Raw genomic sequence first — 25928 nt, forward strand, 5'->3', positions numbered from 1 at the left:
CCCCTTTTGAAATGCAGGCTCATGACTGTGGCTTCCAACATACAGGCAGTGAGAACCTTAGTTTTTCACACAGAACTGACAAACCAGGACATCCTGCGGAAACTGGTTCTACTTAATGAGAGTTAACAGAGGAAGAGCTCTCTTTAAGCACCACTGGGGAAAAAAGAAAACACAGTCATACATTTTTCATGTTGTCCCATCATCTCAAGTGAACTTTTTCTTCAAGAACTTCTTTGATTATATATATATATATATATATATACACACACACACACACACATGTACATACATACATATATATGTATATACATATGTATATATATACATACATATATATATGTGGCTTCCTGGTTGGGAAGATCCCCTGAAGAAGGAAATGGCATCCCACTCCAGTATTCTTGCCTGCGAAATCCCATGAACAGAGGAGCCTGGTGGGTGGGCTGCAGTCCTCGATGTCGCAAAGGGTTTGATACATCTCAGCAACTAAAGAAAAAGAGCAACATATATACATATAGATCTATCGAGAGACAGAAAGACAGAGAGAGAGAGACAGAAACAGAGACAAAGACAGACTCAGATAGAATCATGATAGCATATGCACTAGGTTGAAGCTGCTGGGTTTTTGATATTTCATTTGACATTTCATTTTACATAAAATTCTTAACACATTTTTCCTTATCTTAAACTGAACTATCAACTTTCTGCACAAGCTATATCATTTTTCCCCTGTCAATTTCATTTGACTTAAGTGTCTTTGAAATTTAATTCACTAGGTGCCAGGAAAAGAGCAGTTCTAACACCTGATTTCAATATTCTTTAACAGGTAACCTGAGACCATAGTTATTGGACAGATCTTGAACCAGCTCAACCTTCATACTCTTGTTTGGAGAAATTTCTGAAGGTCAGTACTAGCTGTTCTGTTATCTAGATCACCTGGGAAGAAAAGCAAGATGGTGGTCCCCTTCCGAATACTGACCCTGGATATACCTGTCTACATGTCAGGGTCTTCAGTGCTTTCTTAGAGCTCCAGGCCTTGTACACTGTGTCTTGCATTTTCTCAGTGAGATTCTTCTTCCTACTGTTCCAAGCAGTATAAACTTTAGCTAATGGTATTCATCTAAACACACAAGAGCTTTATTTCACTTTGCTTGAGCTTGATCCCTCCCACCCTCCTCTGGCTCTGTCTACACCGCTGCCCCACCAGGGGATTTGCATGTGGTTCCCCAGGGAGGACCTTCCCTTACAAGTCTGAGATAAAAGCTCAGCTCTGATCTTGCTCTGACTTATCAGGACTCCTCAGTTCAAACTTCTGAACATGAGATTCCCTGCTCAGCTCCTGGGGCTCCTCCTGCTCTGGGTCCCAGGTAAGGACAGAGGGGGCATGAGAAGAGGATGGGGGCCTCAGTTCTGGGGGCATCTCAGCTCTCCATGTGCATTCTATCTGTGTGTTCGATGTGTATGGCTTGTCATGCAGACGAACATAGGATGTTTAGATCTGAGAGAGTGAGGAAAGTTCCAGAAGGAAGAAGGACCTGGACTCTGGTCAGGACTGTGACAGAGGAAGTGGGGATGATGTAGGGGATGTTTAGTGGCTTCTGTACACTTCACGGATGTCAGGTTCATTATCGTGATTGTACCTTTTTTTGTATGGATGAAAAGTATTGATAATGAGAGGAAAAAGAAGTCATATTTTAGCTAACATAAATAAGAAATTGGAAATGATAAGTAGAGCTCATAATATTTGCATGTAACTTGATAATTTTCTATCATTTCTTTAGGATCCAGTGGGGATGTTGTGCTGACCCAGACTCCCCTCTCCCTGTCTGTCATCCCTGGAGAGACGGTCTCCATCTCCTGCAAGTCTACTCAGAGTCTGAAATATAGTGATGGAAAAACCTATTTGCGTTGGCTTCAACATAAACCAGGCCAATCACCACAGAGTCTGATCTATCAGGTTTCCAATCGTAACACTGGGGTCCCAGACAGGTTCACTGACAGTGGGGCAGAGACAGATTTCACACTTACGATCAGCAGTGTGCAGGCTGAGGATGCTGGAGTCTATTACTGTGTTCAAGAGACACATGATCCTCGAACAGTGATACAGCCCTGAACACAAACCGCCCTGCCTGGGTGGCGCAGCTGCTCAAAGTGCAGCTTCTCTGGGGAACTGACAGCGAATGCTCTGAGTCTGTACAAGAGGTGGCAGTCTCAGGGGAATTGGTTGCAGTGAGGGCTCTGGATCATGAGTGTCATAGCTATTCTTCAGGCACCACATGTTAAGGTCCCATGAGCTGCACAGCCTGGTCCTGGCAGAAGCAGCAGGGACTGTAGGGGTCCTGTGTCCTACAGCAGCCAGTTCTGTGAAAGGAGGGCTGAGTGAAAGGTCAGGGATTTCTTCTCACCCAGTTTCCCATTGTCTCATTGGGGTGATATGGAGGAAAGCTCAAGGAAAGGAACATAACAATGGTATTTACTACCATCTGAGACAAAAAGGATGAAACCATGCATTCTTCTTCAGAATTTGACTTGTATTTAATAGTTGTATATATTTGGAGATTTATTGAACCGTTTCCCCTTGGTTTGCATGCATGATAAGTCACTTCAGTTGTATCTGACTCTTTGCAACACCATGGACTGTAGACTGCCATGCTCCTCTGTCCATGGGACTTCCCAGGCAAGAATACTGGAGTAGGTTGCCATTTCCTTCTCCAGGGGATCTTCTTGACCCAGGGATCGAACCCACATCTCTTATATCTCCCCATTGGCAGGAGGGTTCTTTACCACTAATGTGATCAGGAAAGCCCTTTCCCCTTGGTTTATTGATCGGTAATGAAGGAAATTAAAAGATTTTCTTTTCTTTAGCAATAAAAATGCTAAAACTTGTTATAAGAATTAAATAGATGAATTCATACAAAATAGTTATCATATGACTGGCAAAGTTTGTAAGTGAAAATGAAAAGTGAGTGGCAGTGTGAGTCGCTCAGTCATGGCTTTGCAATCCCATGGACTGTAGCCTGCCTGGGTCCTCTGTCCACGGAATTCTCCAGGTTCTCACTCAGTAAATACTTGTTGCCATTGTCAGTTTGCTTCATCTTGTACTTAGAGAGATATGGTCTTTTGCACAGTATCTTAATTTCGAATCATTCCTTAGATTCTCTTTATCTTTGGTAACTCCAACTTTGTTAAGTGGTGGAGTATCGTATTTTCTATAACCTACCAAGAAGTGTATAAATTTTGGGGAAAAAAGGAAGGGCTACAGCCCACCATTCTTTCCAAGGCAAGAATACTGGAGCAGGTTGCCATTCCCTTCTTGAGAGGATCTTCCTGACCAAGGGATTGAACCTGATCTCCTGCATTGGCAATGGCAAGCAGAGTCTTTATATAGACATCAGAGGGGCTCCAGATAGCAAGGAGTCTGACTCCATTGTTAAAATGGGATCAGCGACACCCCTCAGGCTGTTCTCCAACATCCACTTTGCCCTATATCTGTCCAACAGCCACAGGGACACTCAAAACTCACAAACCCAAGTCCACACAGGGTGAGTTTACCAAGTCCCTTCGCAACCCTATTGAGAGCCCAAACTTCCGCCTCTTTCAACCCAGCCTGCTCCAGCTAGTGCTCACCTTAGTCCACCTGGAATTTGCTTATGTAAGTGATAATCTTTCTCTCAAATTATACAGGTATGTGGGCTGTCTGGAGACTCAAGAAAATTCTTAATAATTAATTCTATCTCATGTACAGGGAGTACAAAGAGAGAATGTACTTGAAAAGTTGAGAAGCAGTGAAGCCTAGGGAAGTGAGCCCTATTTCTCTTTAATGACACTTAAACACTTTTGCCATCTCACTAAGGAATCCTCAAAGCTTAAAAATTTTAAGAAAAAAAAGAGATGGTGGAGGCCTCAAAGCCAGCACAGCTTTCAGTAATATCCTTGGTCAGAGATAAAAATAAGGGTCCGTTAACTGCACTGCATAGTTATATGGATGCTCATTCACCAACAACTCTTGGACTCCAACCCTTGTTACCCCATTCAATGACACAACTGCCAATAAGTCATACCTAATTCCTTTTTTCAGGGATAGAAATGATTAAGGATATAAACTTGTCATTTGTTATGTATAAAATACCATTGAAAATATATTAATGTTAATTTTTTATTTAACACCCAAAGCATTTCCAACATCACTTTGCTGCCCAGGTATGTATCTCTAGTTGGCCTGCAAGACACTTTTATAGATTCTTCATTTTTTGTAAAACTTATGTTTACAAGAAGAAAATAAATCAAAACTTTTTTTGTGTGTTGTATGAAAATAGTTCACTCAAGTGTGTATCTGTTAGTTTATTTGTCATCAAAAGAGCACTTTGCCTAAAAGAAAGGACTGACAAGTGTGCAAAATGTTTACAATCCTTTGTGAAATTGTAGTTTATCATTAGTTTGTATCTGTAAGTTATTGTTATAAATATTACCTGTATTTTTTGTTATATACAACTTTATACTTTGAAGCTTGTATCTGTGAATTTGCAATTGAAATTTATTTTGCCAATGTTTTCTGAATGAACTGAATAAAGCTTCTGTTGTAGCAAAAAAAAAAAATAAGGGTCCAAGGCCACCAGAGAAGGTTGGATCCTGATTAGAACAAAGCCTTCAGGTAGAATGGGGGAAGGGCCACACCTGGGAGAGGAGATGAACCAGCAAGAGCAGGGAATCACCAGGCTGAGGACCAGCCTCAAATTCATGTCTCCCTGATTGGATGAAAGTGATCAAAGCTAGTATTTTGCCAGATTCAAAAGTAAATCATTTCTGACTGACATGAATCATTCCAGGGTCTAAAATCATCCTTAACATTTTTAGGGTAAAATGTATGTTAATCTACATAAACATGAAGTGTGTACATTACAGTCTCTCTTTTATTAAAACACGGAGGCATACATTATCAAGAGGGAAAAATACTCAGATTCAGAGAACACAGGTGGAATATAATGGACATCAAGACAGAGCCAGAGGATTCGTAGCTATGAGGGGAAGTACTTATTATATGCTTATCATATATGTGACAGGATGTAGAATATTTTCATGAAACGAGAAACTTTTAAAAATGACCAGGAAGAATTAAGTACCTACATTAACAAGAGATTTGACTGAGCTTCTTCCAGTGCTTTGTTGTTTGGGGTCCAGTCAGCAGTATACACTCTGCAAAATGTTCATATCATGCTGCTGCTGCTGCTAGGTCACTTCAGTCGTGTCCAACTCTGTGCGACGCTATAAACGGTAGCCCACTAGGCTCCCCCGTCCCTGGGATTCTTCAGGCAAGAACACTGGAGTGGGATGCCATTTCCTTCTCCAAAGCATAAACATGAAAAGTGAAAGTGAACTCAGTCGTGTCCGACTCTTCGCGACCCCATGGACTGCAGCCTACCAGGCTCCTCCATCCATGGGATTTTCTAGGCAAGAGTACTGGAGTGGGGTGCCTCCTCTGTTCATATCATACCAGGTTATAATTACATCATGCCCATGTCCTTAGCTTTATCTACATCCTAGGTATATTTTAGCCTTTGCTTAGGTTATAGGTACCTAAAACTAGAGAAAATTTACACACAGAACTACATTGATGTTAAAAAAAAAAAAAACCTGAATAAGCCACATCATTTTTTTCCTTCATAACTCCTGTTCCATGTTTGCACTCACACTAAGTTCCTTCCTTTCCCAGTTTCCCGTAGGGCTGAGGAGACTCCATCTCCTCCCTCTGGCCTGTGGCCATGGAGGGAGCGCCGCCATCTCCTGAAGGCCATCTTTTCTCATCCACAGTAATGGACACATCTGCCCACCATGTTTCCGGCACAAACCACACACTCTCCTCAACCACTGATCATAGGGCTTCCCCAGGCTTCAGGGGTCCCAGCCTGGCTCAGTGACTGTGGGTCTGGGATGGATTTCACACTTACACTCACCAGGGTGGGGTCTCTACATGTGACTTCTGTGCACAGAACCCTCACTGGGACCACACGTGTCATGGCTCTAAACACACCCCTCCCCCATGGACTCAGCCCTTGTGCTCAGCTGAGCAGCTGCTTCCCCCAGGGAATCAGGGTCAGAGCAGCTGCTCCTCTCAGTGGAGAACAAACTGGGGGAGGAGGAAATGGTGGGGAGCCCCAGAAGGAGGTGGAAACATCCTCAGGTCCAGACCACAGGAGTCCCTGTCATGACCTCCCCAGGGTCTGGACCACTGGCTGAGATGCTCACAGATGGCTCCATGCTGACTCTCCCTCAGCTCTCAGCATCACTGACTGTGGAGGACCCACCACCTGCTCTCCAGGCCTGTGGAGCACAGACCTTCCCCACACTGATTTACCTGCCAGACTCAGGCACTTGCTCATAGACAGAGTTGGGGCCCCAGGGAGGGACTGGTCAGTGATTCTGAGAAAACTGTCTTTCCCTCAGTCTCTCTGGCAGAAAAGCCTAGTCTAGAGAATCTTAATCATCCTAATGTATATTCTCTTAAAAATCTGGAATTTATCCTCATATTAGAGACAGAATACTATGATGAAATTTGAACTTCATGTGAGTACCATGTAGTCACAGCTTCTAAGTTTGTTCAACTAAATCTGTTCTAGAATTTTCTGGCTTTGAATCATAATCATGCCTTTCCTTTGTTCCATGCATCTCACCTCCTGCTTCTGTCCTAGACTACCATGACCTCAGGTTTCCCTGAAGGTAGACATCTTCTCCCCTAACTCTCAGAATCCCCATGTTCTTGGTGGGAGTAGTTAGTGGTTATCAAAGTGCAAGAGTCAGGCATCTATAGGGCATGACCTATTTTATATTTTTATCCAGATGGTGATACATGTAAACCTTCATGTGTTGTATACTTAACATATTTGCCTGTTCTTCCTTATGTTTTTAAAAATCACAATGAAAATGAAAAAGAACAAATCCAGAGTCTTTAAACAAATATTTAAACAAGAACAAAAATTAGCACATAGAGAGGGAAACTCAGCATTCTTAAAGAGAAGTGTAATATGATGCACGAATATGAGAGTTGGATCATAAAGAAGGCTGAGCACCGAAGAAGTCATGCTTTTGAACTATGGTTCTGGAGAAGACTCTTGAGAGTCCCTTGACAACAAGGAGATCAAACTAATCAATCTTTTTTTTTTCCCCTCTGTTTATTTATTTATTTATTTTACATTACAATATTGTATTGCTTTTGCCATACATTGACTTGAATCTGCATTGGGTGTACTTGTGTTCTCCATCCTGAACCCCTCTTCCACCTCCCTCCCCATCCCATCCCTCTGGGTCATCCCAGTGCACCAGCCCTGAGCGTCCTGTATCGTGCATTGAACCCGGACTGGCGATTTGTTTCACATATGATAATTACATGTTTCAATGCCATTCTCCCATATCATCCCTCCCTTGCCCTCTCCCACAGAGTCCAAAAGAATGTTCTATACATCTGTGTCTCTTTTGCTGTCTCACATACAGGGTTATCGTTGCCATCTTTCTAAATTCCATATATATGCATTAGTATACTGTACTGGTGTTTTTCTTTCTGGCTTACTTCACTCTGTATAATAGGCTCCAGTTTCATCCACCTCATTAGAACTGATTCAAATGTATTCTTTTTAACGGCTGAGTACTATTCCATTGTGTATATGTACCAGGACTTTCTTATCCATTCATCTGCTGATGCACATCTAGATTGCTTCCATGTCCTGGCTATTATATACAGTGCTGCAATGAACATTGGGGTACACATGTCTCTTTCAATTCTGCAAACCAGTCAATCTTAAGGGAAATCAAACCTGAGTATTCATTGCAAGGATTGGTGCTGAAGTTTAAGCTCTAGCACCTTGGCCACTTGATGCAAATGGCCAGATCATTGGGAAAGAACTTGACGCTGGGAAAGATTGAGGGCAGGAGGACACGGAGTTGACAGATGGTTGGATGGCATCATTGACCCAATAGACATGAGTCTAAGCAAGCTCCAGGAGATTGCGAAGGACAGGGAAGCCCAGCTTGCTGCAGTTCATGGGGTTGCAGAGTCAGACACCATTTAGTATCTGACCTACAATAACATGAATTCAAAAGTTCTAAGAAACTAGAGAACCGGAAGGCAAAATGGAAGGACACATTTAACTGTGTGCTTTTTACCCTTGCAAAGCATGAATTTCATCTGTAATGAAGTTGAAGGTCTTTCTTCCAAATGTTTCTTCAAACATTTTCTCTTTCTTTGCTCCCCCTTGGGCTCTGTGCACATCGCTGCCCCCACCAGGGGATTTGCCTGTTGTTCCCCAGGGAGGACCTTCCCTTGCAAGTCTGAGATAGAAGCTCAGCTCTGGTCTTACTCTGACTTACCAGGACTCCTCAGTTCACACTTCTGAACATGAGGTTCCCTGTCAGCTCCTGGGCTCCTCCTGCTCTGGGTCCCAGGTGAGGATGGAGCGGGGATGAGAAGGAAGATGCAGAGAGTGGTGAGCTCTGGGGCAGCACTGCTTTTCATGTGTCTTTGTCCCCATGTTAGATGCACACCTTGACCTCTGTAAAGGGCATGTGATGTTTATCAACATGAGAATGAGGATAAATGCAGAGGAAGTAAGTAGGTGTTCCCTGTTAAATACTGTGAGATACAAAGTGTGGGCAAGTGTGCATGACTCCTAGAGACCTTTTACATTGTGAATCTTGGATTATTTTGAAACTGGAAATTTTGGGTATTAATCAGGATTAAAAAAATAACTTAGTCTGAAATAAGCAAGAGAAAATTTCAGAAAATGCCTCTTCAAATTTGTCTGAAATATTGTGCTTTTCTCTATTTATTTTAGGGTGCATTGGGGCTATAATGCAGACCCAGACTCTACGCTCCCTGTCTGTCATCCCTGGAGAGACGGCCTCCATCTCCTGCAGAGCCAGTCAGAGCGTTCAAAATAGATATGGAGACAATTTTTTTGCATTGGTATGTGCAGAAGCCCAGCCAGTCTCCACAGCTCCTGATCTATGGAGCTTTTAACCAGGCCTCTGGAGTCTGAGACAGGTTCACCGGCAGTGGGTCAGGGACAGATTTCACCTTCAAAACCAGCAGGGTGGGGGCTGAGGATGCTGGAGTTTATTATTGCCACCAAAGTAAAGAAACTCCTCCCACAGTGATTCAGCCCCGAACATAAACCCCCTTCTCCTGGTGGCCCAGCTGCTCACATGTGTTGATTGTGTGGTAAGCAGGTGGGCAGAGTCTCTGAGTCTGTGTAGGAGGAAGATGCTGGAGAACCAGGGGAACAGAATGTGTCTGAAGGCTCAGGAAGGTGATGAAGTGTCTTTGCTCAACTTCAGACAACACGGATTAAGGCCATGGGGGTTCTTGATTGACAGCACCAGCAGGACAATGGGGGGTCTGAGTGCCCTCTGAGCCAACAGACCTGAGGAGGGAGAGGTGAGTGAGAGGCATCATACTTTCCCCCTTGCGTAGAGTGACGTGTAGAATCAATACAGTTCGTATATCAGGGAGACAATGAGGCAGATTTGTAGCAGAATAGGTGGTGGGATTTTTAGGGAGATAAAATGTCATAATATTAAAAAGTAGTTTTTTCCACTTTCTGCACTTTCTGAATCTTCTTTTTCCTACATATCTTCCTATTTCTTCATCATGTGTCAGATCACAGTCTCTACAAGGAGTCCCCAGACAGACTTACTGGGGAAAATTTAGTGAAAATTTCAAGTTATGAATGTTCAAAATTTTTTTGAAGTGATAGCAAGCACAATATCCTAATGCTAGCATTAATTGTCTCAATTAACCTTCAGAGAGAAAAAATATGAGTATTTGAATTCCTTAACTTGGGTTAAAACAAAAAATTTTTAATAACATAAACTAGACAGGGTAGGGTATAGAATTTACACCAAGGAACATTGGAAGGATACAGAATAATATGCCAAGTTCTTTTCCTCAAAGTTAAGAATTTTAAGCTGTGGGGAGACTGCAGGAATGGAAACGTGAATGGATTCAAGTCGACACACACAACTGAGCATACTGCTCTTGGCTTCTATTCAGTGGGATTTAAAATGGTGGTGCCGTTGAGGACTGATAAGAAGAACCCAGAGAGAAAACCCAGTGTGTTCCTTATGGAATCACGGGGAGGAAGGGCCATCTGCCTGGTTTCCTGGGTTGTGTATGCTGCTGCTAAGTCGCTTCAGTCATGTCCGACTGTGTTCGACCCTGTGGACTGTAGCCTTCCAGGCTCCTCTGTCCCTGGGATTCTCCAGGCAAGAATACTGGAGTGGTTTACCATGCGCTCCTCCAGGAGATCTTCCCAACCCAGGGATTGAAACCACGTCTCTTATGTCTGCTGCATTGGCAGGCACTAGTTCTTGACCACTAGTGCCACCTGGGAAGCCCCTGCTGTGTCTCGGCCACTGCACATGTCACAGGAAATGAGTGTGTGGCCAGGGATTGAGATCTTCCATCATCAAGGGCTCAGTGACGTTCCTGGGCAGAGACCCAAGGTCATGTCACCTAGTCACTGTCACCTTAATTCAGCCGAGCAGTCTCCAGACATACTTGCTCCTGAACGTGGTCCAGCAGAGGCTGAGGAGATGGAGACCACTTCCAGCAGTCAGGCAAGTATTAAAGATGCACATAGCAGCCTTGAGTAAAGAAAAAGAAACTGTCTGAAAAAGTAGGAGGTTTCTATTTTCTGACCCAGCATCCCTAGCCTGCCTGCTGACCCAGATTTCAGGACTCTCCTCTCTCATGGAGGTTACCTTATGAGGCCTCAAACCTCAGGTGGATTTATGGTTTCCAGCTGGGTTGGTGCACTTGACCCAAGTCAGAGCTTCTGTCCACTTGAAATTTTGGAAAACAATATAAGAGCAAAATGTTGGGTAAGCACTGGCTCAACAAGAAAGGAATATTTTTTACTTTGTTATTTCAAGTCATCTAATTCTTACACTTTCCATTTTCCTCTGATATTATACAAATATGAATTTTCCACTTTACATTTTCTTTATTGGTAACTTTTTCAGTAGCTAGATTTCCAAACTGTCCAATATTCACGGAGATTTTGGAGAAGGAAATGGCAACCCACTCCAGTACTCTTGCCTGGAAAATCCCATGGACAAAGGAGCCTGATAGGCTACACTCCATGCGGTCGTGAAGAGTCGGACACAACTGAGCGACTTCACTTTCACTTTTCACTTTCATGCATTGGAGAAGGAAATGGCAACCCACTCCAATGTTCTTGCCTGGAGAATCCCAGGGACAGAGGAGCCTGGTGGGCTGCCGTCTATGGGGTCACAGAGTCAGACACGACTGAAGCGACTTAGCAGCAGCAGCAACAGCATGGAGATATGTCACATTTTTATCAGGATCACTTTATCAGGAGCTTAGAAACTTGGTAGTATATTGTCATAAAAACAAAAAATTCAAACAATAAATAAATACTTTTGTGCCAGGGTCCAGCCCTTGTTGGATCCAGGGATTTCCTCAGGATGATGGCGTCGGCGATTTAGAAAAGCGATAGCTTAATTAAGTATTAATTAGAGATATAAAGAGTGGTTGAATAGGAATAGCTCAGTGAGAAAATTCAGTGGATAAAAGAGGCTGAATAACTTGGTTTACGTGGAAAACCAATAAAACTCCAAGACAAGGAGTTTGCATCACCTACGTAGGCCGCAGGCGTCCTCCCGTTCTCCCGAAGGAGAGAAGACACTGAGGCCTCCCCAGTCAGATCTTAGAAGCCCAGGCAAAATTAGTAGGCTTGAAGAGCCTCCACACTCCAGATGGGAATTCAGCCAGAAGGTGAGAGAAAGAACAACATGGTGAGACCAAGCTTCGGTGAGCAAGGCCTGTAGCTTTATTTTTAACAGGGGCTTTTATACCCTAAGTTGCACATAGAGGATAATAGGGGGTGTGAAATCATGCAAAGTCAGCAGTCTTTGATCCTTATCGAAACCAGGGTTTCTTTTCCACAAACTTATCGTATACAAATGGTTTAGGTGATTTACATCATCTTCTGGCCAGAAGGCCTGTTAACATTTTATGACTCTGATAAAGGTTTGTCAACCATAAGACTTATTTTCTCTAAGAGTAATTATTTTAAAGTTTGGCACCATCCTCCGAAGGTGTTAGATAAACTTGCATTCCTATAGGGCAGAGGTGCAGTGGGTTTACAACAAAGGAAAGAATTTATTACCTTAAGGGTCTAAAGTTGTTAAAACCAAGGCCACTACTTATTTTTTTCTACATACCAACTATATTAATTAATACACTTCCAAGGATACAGTACAGGGGACGTGGAAACTTGGCAGCAAGCGTGGCTCAACAATGAAATCTTCTACTAGTTCTATTCTGACAATTTCTAACTCTCCGAGAGGCTCTAAACTATTTAAATATCCTGGCTGGGAGACTGTAAACAATCATATGCATAGCTGTAGGAGTCCGGATAAACCTGTCAGACAAGTTAGAGAGCCATCTGAGGGGTTTGTGAACTAAAACATTCTTGTCACACCCAGGAACTTTATTAACTGGAGCTGTAAGTTAACTCTTTTTCAGAGAGGGAGATGGTGGTGGGGGACAGCCCCCCATAAACACAGAGGTGTAGGTGAGAGCACAAAGCAGTAAAGTAGGCAACTCTGGTTTTGGGGGTAGATGCTAAAAAATTTCCAGGGAGACTCCGGAGGCTTGATCCCACCTTTGCGTATGTTGAGCCTCCTTCCTCATGACCCTTGCCATGGGCGCAGTTCCTCACACTGGCTCCTGGCACTTTGGGTTCACATGAATGTTCATTTTCTAAAAGTGCATCTGACTCCTGTTTCTAGTGATAGTTGTATAGAATGTGAATACTTCAAATAGATCCCATTTTTAGAAATGCTCTAAAAATACTTCTGAGTTTATCACAGGCGTGCTAGTCACATTCTCTGACATGGCGTGGATTGCATTAAATAATTTCAAATCCACCTGGACTACATAATACTGTTTCTGGTTAAAGGGATAAAACTTATTAGAGGTCATTCCTTTCCAGATAATGGATTTCATAGTAAGTGCAATTAAAGCTGGATTCTTGATTATAATAGAAATTTTAACAAACGGTATACACAGAGAATTTGTAACACGAGCAGAGAACCACTGGACTTCGGGAGGTAGTTCTACACATATTCACAGAAGGAACAGTTTTATACCAATTCAGTTGACTTCTTATTACCATCATCAGTGAGGAGCCTGGAGATGCTACACGTTTTTCTCTGAGCAGGAAACTCACTGGACCCTGAATGGTGTATAAAGATCCAAACACAAACTTACCATAGGGAGACTCAGCTTCTCACGGTTGTAGGAGCAGCTGCAGTGCCCAGAGGATGAGCTGACACCAGGATGGGCTCCAGTGGAAATGGCCTTGGAGCCTCGAGAAAGAGACCGTGAGCACCTCAGTCACAGGCACTGAGTCCTCTTTTTGTAAACAGAGATCAGAGCATCACTAGGACAGCCTCCCACAGCCTCTTCCTTCCTTCTGACTAAGGCAGCTCATGCCCCACAGTCCCACCAGGAAAGGGCTGCCATGTCCCCCCTTGAGCATCCACCAGGTTCCCTGATGGGTTTCCTGTTGCTCAGCAGGCTGATCTCTGAGTGTCAGTTATGTCCAGATGGCTGATGTCTTTGATCAGCTCTCTGTGTCCGCACTGGCACGGAGGCAGGGCTGCTCGCACCACAGGCTGAACCTACTGCACAGCCCTCTGAAATCTGGCAGAGTCAATGTCACCTGGTCCATGAGCCAGACCAGCCCTCCTACATGTGGACTATGTAGTGTCCAGAAGTCACAGAGGCTGTCAGACAATTCCTTTAAGAAAAAGACACACATTCAGAACCCTGGAAAGTGATGCACATCCCAGTCTTGTTTATGACACCCTTGAAAACTCTCTTACCATTGGGGGAAAACTTTCTGTGCAATTTGGTATCAAGTGTTCTTGTCCAGAAATATAATCTGGGCAGTACGTCCAACCAAGGGAGATCATCAGCTACACAACGACCAGAAAATCACCAAGCAGCCTGAAAAGATTCCCAACTCACTGCACACGACTTTGTTTTGACACAATTTCTGAACTGGTGCTCCAGTTAGGAGGGTTTAAATTGGAATTATATTTGCGTGAATCTACTGTCTCCTGGTCCTTATGTCAAAAGCACACCAGAAGGCAGTCAAATCCATTTTCTAATATACGTTGTGTGTTTCATTCCTAAGTTTCTCTTTATTTACCTATGACCTTGAATATTTTGATGCTGTGAGGCTGGAAATTCACTTTTTGCTTCTTCTCTCTCTCTCTCTCTTGTGCTCTCTCTAAATCTCTGTTTTCTTTTATTTCTGCAATTCTTTAACATAGACATATTTTCTCGGCTGCTTCTCCTTCTCTCTTTTTTCTACATGTTCTAAGTGTCATGAACTCCTAACACTAGAAGTGTGGCGACCAACACTCGTACTTTAGCTTGTGCATGAGTGCTCGGTCGCGTCAGTCACGTCCGACTCTTGTGAGCCTATAGGCTGTAGCCCACCAGACTCCTCTGTCTGTGGGATTCATCAGGCAAGAATACTGGAGTGGGTTACCATGCCTCCCTCCGCAATCTTCCTGACCCAGGGGTTGATCCTGAATCTCCTGCATTGAAGCTGGTTTCTTTACTGACTGAGCCACCAGGGAAGCCCAGAAGTTTAGTTTATACCAAGAGAAATGATTTGACTGAATCTTGAAACATTATTGTCTCTTTCAGACAAAGAGGTTTTGTATGTTTAGGTTGATTGTGACCAGCAATTATTTGGTATATTTTTATAAGAGAATAAACAAATTGTCCTCCTTATAAAATAATAAATTATTTGGAGGGAATTACCTGAAATAATAGGTTTCTATACATTCTAATAACTGGTTTTATAATTCACATAGGCTGTGGGGATACCAGAACAGAGAGACAACCTGTGGGATCATGTTTCTGATTGTCTAGGATAAGGGTATGGAATGTGAGTAACATCTGCACGAGGATGTTTCCAGCAATTTATCATAGACTATAGTTCTTCCTTAATCTTATACCTTCTTGTCTTCTCCATGGAGTGCAAATGTTATCCTATTTAATATTCAACATACGTACTTATTTTTAATATCTGATTCTTATTCTCTCCTTGGTCTGGTAACTGTTTTAAAGAAGACAACATGCAAATTTCTGGAAGCACCAAAAGATGGGGTCAGCTAATGCTTCAGAGAGCATTTGAACTTCAGTCCTGGTCTTGGTCAAAGTGGCTAGGTAGACATGAACTTCATGGCAGAGAAAAACCATTCTCACTCATGAAGGCAATGTATTTTTATTTTCAGATGAGGAATGGCCACAAAATACTTTATTCATCCCTTGTGTCTTTCCTGTTCAGAACCTTTCATTTGAGTTAATGGGAGATGAAAAGAAATGGTTACAGAGAATTCCATTGATTTTAGATATTAGTTTAAGTGATTTAACTTGACTTTTCCCCCTACAATATCTTGAATATCCCTTCTGTATTAGGATTTGTAAACTCCTGAAATCATGAATAGGTTAAAAAAAAGCATTAAATTTGAGAATTCTCAGCTTATAATTTCCTTTATTTCAGAAACACCTGCTTCTTTGCATGAAAAATTGGAGAAAATTATTCCTTTGCAATCTTGGTATACCATACAAATTCTCATTCAAAGGCAACTTCAACTAAAACTTAAGGGACTAGAATCTGTGATTTGTTGCCTAAAAACTTCCAGTGTTCTCCATTCCCCATTTCTCAAGTGATCTACACATTCTTAGAGGTCAAAGAAAAAAAACACATGTAGACAGTGGAAAAATATTAAACATTCAGAGAATCTGTGCCTTTTTAGGAGAATATATTTTGAGTACAAGGGTGAGTTTTGAGTGAAGATCCCAGAGTACATGAAGAGCTTATATGGCAGAAAAAAGCTTGGGTGGGCAAGGCAATGAAATTATTGTCTTACTTTGTCCAGTTCATCTATGGGTGAGTGGGATACAATGCACAGTGTAACTTTTACAGACAAAGGCTCCATCTCCAGCACAAGATTTCCTCTCTCATCGTATTGATCAGTTGTGTAGATCGACAGAATTTTTTACTTATTTTAAGAGAAAGGAAACAAAAATGAGTCAAACATTTAGATACTGATTCTCTCACGACCATGAAAAGTAAGGTCTTAATGATGTGAAACAGATGGACATGGCATCAAACCTGTTTCACCTGTGTTTTGAGAAAGCTTATCCAGTCATGTTAGGGGAAGCACACTGATTGAAACCGCCCACCCTGGCCAGACACTATAGTAACCATTTGCATGAGTTGTTTTATGACAGGAGATCCTGATAAGGAATATGGAACTAATAAGCCACCACCAACCGAAGGAGTTCGGGAAAGGTCAAAAGGAGACACCGAGTGTCCATCCATTTCCCAGAATCCCTCTTGCTAGCATCCATATTGGCTGAGTGATGCCTGCGCCACCAGGAAAGACTCTGAATTAGAATGATTGGCCAAAGACCACCTGGAAACTAATCCCATCACCATAAAACCCGAGACTGCGAGCCACGTGGCAGAGTGGTTCTCCTGGGTTCCTTTACCCTACTGCTCTTCACCCAGCTGTCCTTTCCTAATAAAATCTCTTGCTTTGTCAGCATATGTGTCTCCTCGGACAATTCATTTCCAAGTGTTAGGCAAGAGCCCAGTTTCAGGCCCTGGAATGGGTCCCCCTTCCTGCAACAGTCAGAGGATAAATACATTCACATAGACTTGTCTTTATTTCCTAGAAACTAAAATGCTTTTCCAAGACTGCGGGTGAATATTTGCTTTCAAGTTTGAAAGGCAATCAGCTCCCTGGACATCACAGATGCCTTTGGGTGCAGGATCTAGCCCAGCAGATCTGCAGCAGGGAGCGCCCTCTGCTGGGTGGACTGCTCTCAACTCTTCCTCAATGACAGTCTCTCCAGTGTTCACATAAGGGATCCAAGTTTGGATCCAGGAGGTGAACAGGCCTCTGTGTGTCTCTAACCTTGCCCATGGCAGCATGGGCTTGTCTGAGAGGGTGGCCAGGTCCGCAAAAAACCCTGAACAGAGGGTGTCACAATGTTACAGTCTCCATTCCACAGAAAACGACAGCAGGAAAACAAGCTCCAACACCAACAGCAGTCTCCAAGGTCATGCATATCACACACTGGCTTCCAGTTTTGAGGAACTGAAACTAATCGTATATGACAACAGAGTCAAAAGTGCAATGAACCTGCCTGCCTGAGGCCTTCCTCATTCAGTTGACTACAGTCAAGATTGGAGGCTCACAGAGGCCTGCCCCTCACCTGGAACTCATAGAGCTTATACATTCAGTCCTGACAAACTCTCCTTATTGCTGGGTGGTGTGACGTGACTAGTGTGGGCTGCTATTTAGTTTTGTTTACAGGCCTCAGCCTGGTTTGCTAACATACGTGAGGCAGAGAGTGTTTTTTAGAATGAGAAATCTTATACTTTCTGTCTAAAGTAGGAGAGGAATATTTTAAAGACTTTTTTCCTGACAGAGAAGCAATTTCTAAGAGATTTTTCATTTTCTGTAGATTTTAGGATAGTTGTCTATGAGTTAAGACAAGCATTAATAGAGACCTTTAAAAGTTTTCTAGTAATTTCACAAGAGACAAATTCTCTCTGAAATTCATCCATCTTAACGAATATTTTGTAAAAGGAGTTTCTGAACACTTAATTTGTCATAAAAGAAAACACCACAGAATTCTCACTTTAATTCTTTTCCGCACAATTTATGTTTCCATTCTCAGGACTGAATTTATTTGTTTCTTAAGACTTCTGTAAGAAAGTACTAGAGATTGATGGGCTAAAACAACAGAAAGGTATTCTGTCAAGAATGAAGCCCTGAGGAATGAAACCAAGTGTTGTCCAGGCCAGGGCAGCTACCCTCTGAGGTGAAGGCTCTCCTCACCTTTCTCCCTTTCTTGAGCCCCAGGTTTTCCTTAACCATTGGCACCATAAGTCCAGTCACCGCATCTGTCTTCACATGGTCTCTTCTTTGAATCTCTGTCTTTGTGTCCTTTCTCCTCCCTTAGAAGCCTGCTTATATTAAAGGCCCACCATAGCACAGTATGACCACACCATAATCACCAAATGATATCAATACTGGCTATTTTCTAAATAATGTCGTGTTCACAGGTCCTCGAGTCTAAAATGTCACTGTAATTTTTAGGGGAACAGAATTCAACCAGTAATAGTACATAAAAGCAATTCTTACCTTAAAAGATGCTAAAGGATTCATATAAAACTAGCATTAATATTTCTAATAGCTTCTTCACTTTGTTTCGTATTTGTTTGCTTTTCTTTCAGATGCTTATCTTTTGACTTCGTTCACTATATCGTTAATTAGAGGGCTGGAATTTTCAGAACAGCAGCCTGCCTGCCACCTGCTAGAAACCCCTATTTGTCTTGGTAGCTTCAGAAAGCAGGAAGAAAACCCAGGATAATTTTTTTTTAAAATACAAGATCAAAGACAGAAAAAACTAAAAGAAGTATAAATAAATAAAACGGTGAGTTACACTTTGGTGAACTATAGAACATATAAAATTCTTTATCTCCCTCTACACCGTGCTTTTTTGTTCGAGTGAATGAGATTATCACCATAAAGTTCAGAGTTGAAAGGCAAGCATCATTTTTGCTCATTATCAAAATTTTATTCTTGAGTATTTCTCAGAGAATATACAGACCAAATATTATTATGGAATCTTGCAGGATATTGTATTAGTTCATTTGTCTTGATTACGTTAGTCTGATTTTGGATTTAAACAGCAACATACATACATAACATACATACATATAGATCTATCGAGAGACAGAAAGACAGAGAGAGAGACAGAAACAGAGACAAAGACAGACTCAGATAGAATCATGATAGCATATGCACTAGGTTGAAGCTGCTGGGTTTTTGATATTTCATTTTACATAAAATTCTTACACATTTTTCCTTATCTTGAACTGAACTATCACTTTCTGCACAAGCTATATGATTTTTCCCCTGTCAATTTCTTTGGACTTAAGTGTCTTTGAAATTTCATTCACTAGGTGCCAGGAAAAGAGCAGTTCTAACACCTGATTTCAACATTCTTAAACAGGTAACCTGAGACCTGCAGTTATTGGACAGATCTTGAACCAGCTCACCTCCACACTGTTGTTTGGAGAAATTTCTGAAGGTCAGTACTAGCTGTTCTGTTATCTAGATCATCTGGGAAGAAAAGCAAGATGCTGGTCCCCTTCTGAACACTGACCCTGGACACACCTGTCTACATGTCAGGGTCTTCAGTGCTTTCTTGGAGCCCCAGGCCTTGTACACTGTGTCCTGACAGTCAATCTGCACTTTCTCAGTGAGATTCTTCTTCCCACTGTTCCAAGCAGTATAAACTTTAGCTAATGGTATTCATCTAAACACACAAGAGCTTTATTTCACTTTGCTTGAGCTTGACCCCTCCCACCCTCCTCTGGCTCTGTCTACACCGCTGCCCCCACCAGGGGATTTGCATGTGGTTCCCCAGGGAGGACCTTCCCTTACAAGTCTGAGATAAAAGCTGAGCTCTGGTCTTGCTCTGACTTATCAGGACTCCTCAGTTCAAACTTCTGAACATGAGATTCCCTGCTCAGCTCCTGGGGTTCCTCCTGCTCTGGGTCCCAGGTAAGGACAGAGTGGGTATGAGAGGAGGATGGGGACCTCAGTTCTGGGGGCATCTCCACTCTCCATGTGTGTTCTGTCTGCGTGTTCGATGTGTATGGCTTGTCGTGCAGATGTTTAGATCTGAGAGAGTGAGGAAAGTTCCAGAAGGAAGAAGGACCTGTACTCTGGTCAGGACGGTGACAGAGGAAGTGGGGATGATGTAGGGGATGTTTAGTGGCTTTTTACACTTCATGGATGTCATGTTCATTATCGTGATTGTACATTTTTGTTGTATGGATGAAAAGTATTGATAATGAGAGTAAAACAAAGTAGTATTTTAGCTAACATAAATAGGAAATTGGATATGATAATTAGAGCTCATAATATTTGTATGTAATTTGAAAATTTCTGTCCTTTCTTTAGGATCCAGTGGGGATGTTGTGCTGACCCAGACTCCCCTCTCCCTGTCTGTCATCCCTGGAGAGATGGTCTCCATCTCCTGCAAGTCTACTCAGAGTCTGAAATATAGTGATGGAAAAACCTATTTGCGTTGGGTTCAACATAAACCAGGCCAATCACCACAGGGTGTGATCTATCAGGTTTCCAACCGTAATACTGGGGTCCCAGACAGGTTCACTGGCAGTGGGTCAGAAACAGATTTCACACTTACAATCAGCAGTGTGCAGGCTGAGGATGCTGGAGTCTATTACTGTTTTCAAGGTACATATGAACCTCCCACAGTGATACAGCCCTGAACACAAACCTCCCTGCCTGGGTGGCTCAGCTGCTCAAAGTGCAGCTTCTCTGGGGAACTGACAGAGGATGCTCTGAGTCTTTATAAGTGGTGGCAGTCTCAGGGGAAGGGTTTTCAGTGAGGACTCTGGATCATGAGCGTCTTCAGGCACCACATGTTAAGGTCCCATGAGCTGCACAGCCTGGTCCTGGCAGAAGCAGCAGGGACTGTAGGGGTCCTGTGTCCTATAGCAGCCAGTTCTGTGAAAGGGGGGCTGAGTGAAAGGTCAGGGATTTCTTCTCACCCAGGTTACCATTGTCTCATTGGTGTGATATGGAGAAAAGTTCAGGAAAAAGAACATAACAATGGTATTTACACCCATCTGAGACAAAAAGGATGGAACCATGCATGCTTGTTCAGAATTTGACTTGTATTAAATCGTTGTATATATTTGGAGATTTGTTTAACCTTTTCCCCTTGATTTGCATGCATGATAAGTCACTTCAGTTGTATCTGACTCTTTGCGACACCATGGACTGTAGACTGCCATGCTCCTCTGTCCATGGGACTTCCCAGGCAAGAATACTTTAGTAAGTTGCCATTTCCTTCTCCAGGGGATCTTCTCGACCCAGAGATCAAACCCACATCTCTTGTATCTCCCCATTGGCAGGAGGGTTCTTTACCACTAATGTGATCAGTAAAGCCCTTTCCCCTTGGTTTATTGATCGGTAATGAAGATAATTAAAAGATTTTATTTTCTTTAGCAATAAAAACGCTAAGACTTGTTATAAGAATTAAATAGATGAATATATACAAAATAGTTATCATATGACTGGTAAAATTTGTAAGTGAAAATGAAAAGTGAGTGGCAGTGTGAGTCGCACAGTCATGGCTTTGCAATCCCATGGACTGTAGCCTGCCTGGGTCCTCTGTCCATGGAATTCTCCAGGTTCTCACTCAGTAAATACTTGTTGCCATTGTCAGTTTGCTTCATCTTGTACTTAGAGAGATATGGTCTTTTGCACAGTATCTGAATTTCAAATCATTCCTTAGAATCTCTTTATCTTTGGTAACTCCAACTTTGTTAAGTGGTGGAGTATCGTATTTTCTATAACCTACCAAGAAGTGTATATATTTTGGGGGAAAAAGGAAGGGCTACAGCCCATCATTCTTTCCAAGGCAAGAATACTGGAGCAGGTTGCCATTTCCAACTTGAGAGGATCTTCCTGACCAAGGGATTGAACCTGATCTGCATTGGCAATGGCAAGCAGAGTCTTTATATAGACATCAGAGGGGCTCCAGATAACAAGGAGTCTGACTCCATTGTTAATATGGGATCAGTGACACCTCTCAGCCTGTTCTCCAACTTCCACTTTGCCCTATATCTGTCCAACAACCACAGGGACACTCAAAACTCACAAACCCAAGTCCACACAAGGTGACTTTACCAAGTCCCTCTGCAACCCTATTAAAAGCCCAAACTTCTGCCTCTTTCAACCCAGCCTGCTCCAGCTAGTCCCCACCTTACTCCACCTGGAATTTGCTTATGTAAGTGATAATCTTTCTCTCATATTATATACATATGGGAGCTGTCTGGAGACTCAAGAAAATTCTTAATAATTATTTCTATCTCATGTACAAGGAGTACAAACAGAGAATGTACTTGAAAAGTTGAGAAGCAGTGGCCTAGGGAAGTGAGCCCTATTCCTCTTTAATGACACTTAAACACTTTTGCCATCTCACTAAGGAATCCTCAAAGCTAAAAATCTTTAAGGAAAAAAAAAGAGATGGTGGAGGCCTCAAAGCCAAGCACAGCTTTCAGTAATATCCTTGGTCAGAGATGAAAATAACGCTCCAAGGGCACCAGAGAAGGTTGGATCCTGATTAGAACAAAGCCTTCAGGTAGAATGGGGGAAGGGCCACTCCTGGGAGAGGAGATGAACCAGCGAGAGCAAGGAATCACCAGGCTGAGGACCAGCCTCAAATTCATGTCTCCCTGATTGGATGAAAGTGATCAACAGCTAGCATTTTGCCAGATTCCAAAGTAAATCATTTCTTTTTTTTTTTTTTTTTTTTTAAACTTTACATAATTGTATTAGTTTTTGCCAAATATCAAAATGAATCCATCACAGGTATACATGTGCTCCCCCTCCTGAACCCTCCTCCCTCCTCCCTCCCCATACCATCCCTCTGGGTCATCCCAGTGCACTAGCCCCAAGCATCCAGTATCGTGCATTGAACCTGGACTGGCATCTCGTTTCATACATGATATTTTACATGTTTCAATGCCATTCTCCCAAATCTTCCCACCCTCTCCCTCTCCCACAGATTCCATAAGACTGTTCCATACATCAGCATCACTTTTGCTGTCTCCAAAGTAAATCATTTCTGACTGACATGAATCATTCCAGGGTCTAAAATCATCTCTAACATTTTTAGGGTAAAAGTGTATGTTAATGTACATAAACATTAAGTGTATACATTACAGTCTCACTTTTATTAAAACACAGAGGCATACATTATCAAGAGGGAAAAATACTCAGTTTCAGAGAAGGGAATGAACACAGGTGGAATATAATGGACATCAAGACAGAGCCAGAGGATTCATAGCTATGAGGGGAATTTCTTATTATATGCTTATCATACATGTGACAGGATGTAGAATATTTTCATGAAACCATAAACTTTTAAAAATGACCAGGAAGAATTAAGTACCTACATTAACAAGAGACTTGACTGAGCTTCCAGTGCTTTGTTGTTTGGGGTCTAGTTAGCAGTATACCCTCTGGAAAATGTTCATATCATGCTGCTGCGGCTGCTAAGTCTATTGTCGTGTCCAACTCTGTGCAACCCCATAGACAGTAGCCCACTAGGCTCCCCCTTCCCTGGGATTCTCCAGCAAGAACACTGGAGTGGGATGCCATTTCCTTCTCCAAAGCATAAACGTGAAAAGTGAAAGTGAACTCACTCAGTCGTGTCCGACTCTTCGCGACCCCATGGACTGCAGCCTACCAGGCTCCTCCATCCTTGGGATTTTCCAGGCAAGAGTACTGGGGTGAGGTGCCATCGCCTTTTCCGTTCATATCATACCAGGTTATAATTACATCATGCCTATGTCTTTAGGTTTATCTACATCCAAGGGATATTTTAGTCATTGCTTAGGTTATAGGTACTTAAAACTAGAGAAAATTTACACACAGAACTACATTCATGTAAAAAAAAACCTGAATAAGCAACATCACATTTTCCTTCATAACTCCTGTTCCATATTTGCACTCACATTAAGTTCCTTCTTTTCCCAGTTTCCCGTGGGGCTGCTGTGCTGATTTCATCTCTCCCTCTGGCCTGTGGCCATGGAGGGAGCATCGCCATCTCCTGAAGGCCATCTCTTCTCATCCACAGTAATGGACACACCTGCCCGCCATGCTTCTGGCAAAAACCACACACTCTCCTCAACCACTGATCATAGGTGGTCCCCAGGCTTCAGGGGTCCAAGCCTGGCTCAGTGACTGTGGGTCTGGGATGGATTTCACACTTACACTCACCAGGGTGGGGTCCCTACATGTGACTTCTGTGCACAGAACCCTCACTGGGACCACACGTGTCATGGCCCTAAACACACCCCTCCCCCATGGGCTCAGCCCTTGTGCTCAGCTGAGCAGCTGCTTCCCCCAGGGAATCGGGGTCAGAGCAGCTGCTCCTCTCAGTGGAGGAAAACTGGGGGAGGACAAAATGGTGGGGAGCCCTGGAAGGATGTGGGAACATCCTCAGGTTCAGAGCCCAGAAGTCCCTGTTATGACCTCCCCAGGGTCTGGACCTCTGGCTGAGATGCTCACAGATGGCTCCATGCTGACTCTCCCTCAGCTCTCAGCATCACTGACTGTGAAGGACCAACCACCTGCTCTCCAGTCCTGTGGAGCACTGATTTACCTGCCAGACTCAGGCACTTGCTCATGGACAGGGTTGTGGCCCCAGGGAGGGACTGGTCAGTGATTCTCAGAAAACTGTCTTTCCCTCAGTCTCTCTGGCAGAAAATCCTAGTCTAGAGAATCTTAATCATCCTGATGTATATTCTCTTAAAAATCTGGACATTATCCTCATATTAGAGACAGAGTACTATGATGAAATTTGAACTTCATGTGAGTATCATGTAGTCACAGCTTCTAAGTTTGTTCAACTAAATCCGTTCTAGAATTTCCTGGCTTTGAATCATACTCATGCCTTTCCTCTGCTCCATGCATCTCAGCTCCTGCTTCTGTCCTAGACTACCATGACCTCAGGTTTCCCTGAAGATAGACATCTTCTCCCCTAACTCTCATAATCCCCATGTTCTTGGTTGGAGTGGTTAGTGGCTTTGAAAGTGCAAGAGTAGGGTATGACGTATTTTATATTTTTATCCAGATGGTGATATATGTAAACCTTCATGTGTTGTATACTTAACATATGTGCCTATTCTTCCTGTATGTTTTTTAATATCACAATGAAAATGAAAAAGAACAAATCCAGAGTCTTTAAACAAATATTTAAACAAGAACAAAAATTAGCACATAGAGAGGGAAACTCAGCATTCTTATAGAGAAGTGTAATATGATGCACGAATATGAGAGCTGGATCATAAAGAAGGCTGAGCGCTGAAGAATTCATGCTTTTGAACTGTGGTTCTGGAGAAGACTCTTGAGAGTCCCTAGGACAGCAAGGAGATAAAACCAGTCAATCTCCCCCCCTCCCCCACCGTTTATTTATTTATTTATTTTACTTTACAGTATTGTATTGGTTTTGCCATACATTGACTTGAATCTGCCATGGGTGTACTTGTGTTCTCCATCCTGAACCCCCCTTCCACCTCCCTCCCCATCCCATCCCTCTGGGTCATCCAGTGCACCAACCCTGAGCATCCTGTACTATGCATTGAACCTGGACTGGCGATTGGTTTCACATATGATAATTACATGTTTCAATGTCATTCTCCATATCATCCCTCCCTTTCCCTCTCCCACAGAGTCCAAAAGGCTGTTCTATACGTCTGTGTCTCTTTTGCTGTCTCACATACAGGGTTATCATTACCATCTTTCCAAATTCCATATATATGCATTAGTATACTGTACTGGTGTTTTTCTTTCTGGCTTACTTCACTCTGTATAATAGGCTCCAGTTTTGTCCACCTCATTAGAACTGATTCAAATGTATTCTTTTTAATGGCTGAGTAATATTCCATTGTGTATATATGCCACAGCTTTCTTATCCATTCATCTGCTGATGGACATCTAGGTTGCTTCCATGTCCTGGCTATTGTAAACAGTGCTGCGATGAACATTGGGGTACATGTGTCTCTTTCAGTTCTGCAAACCACTCAATCTTAAGGGAAATCAACCCTGAGTATTCATTGCAAGGATTGGTGCTGAAGTTTAAGCTCTAGTACTTTGGCCACCTGATGCAAAGAGCCAGCTCACTGGGAAAGAACCTGATGCTGGGAAAGACTGAGGGCAGGAGGACAAGGAGTTGACAGATGGTTGAATGGCATCAGTGACCCAAT

The 25928-nt window shown here is 42.7% G+C and overlaps 1 protein-coding gene and 1 long non-coding RNA gene across 2 annotated transcripts in view; both read left to right on the forward strand.

The window, feature by feature from the left end:
• Positions 1-1257: 1257 nt before the first annotated feature.
• LOC133257105 (immunoglobulin kappa light chain-like) overlaps positions 1258-25928 on the forward strand; it is a 122547-nt gene continuing 97876 nt past the window's right edge. Inside the window, exons 1-2 of the mRNA XM_061432594.1 lie at positions 1258-1364; positions 1779-2068. Of these exons, the coding sequence (XP_061288578.1) occupies positions 1316-1364; positions 1779-2068 (339 nt within the window). The 5' untranslated portion in view covers positions 1258-1315. The remainder of the gene's footprint in view (positions 1365-1778; positions 2069-25928) is intronic.
• LOC133257106 (uncharacterized) lies at positions 19596-20395 on the forward strand. Its single transcript, XR_009739410.1, has 2 exons — positions 19596-19683; positions 20086-20395. It is a non-coding gene; the product is annotated as an uncharacterized LOC133257106 (long non-coding RNA).

Source organism: Bos javanicus, chromosome 11 (genome assembly GCF_032452875.1).
Source record: "Bos javanicus breed banteng chromosome 11, ARS-OSU_banteng_1.0, whole genome shotgun sequence".
NCBI classification, from domain to species: Eukaryota; Metazoa; Chordata; class Mammalia; order Artiodactyla; family Bovidae; genus Bos; species Bos javanicus.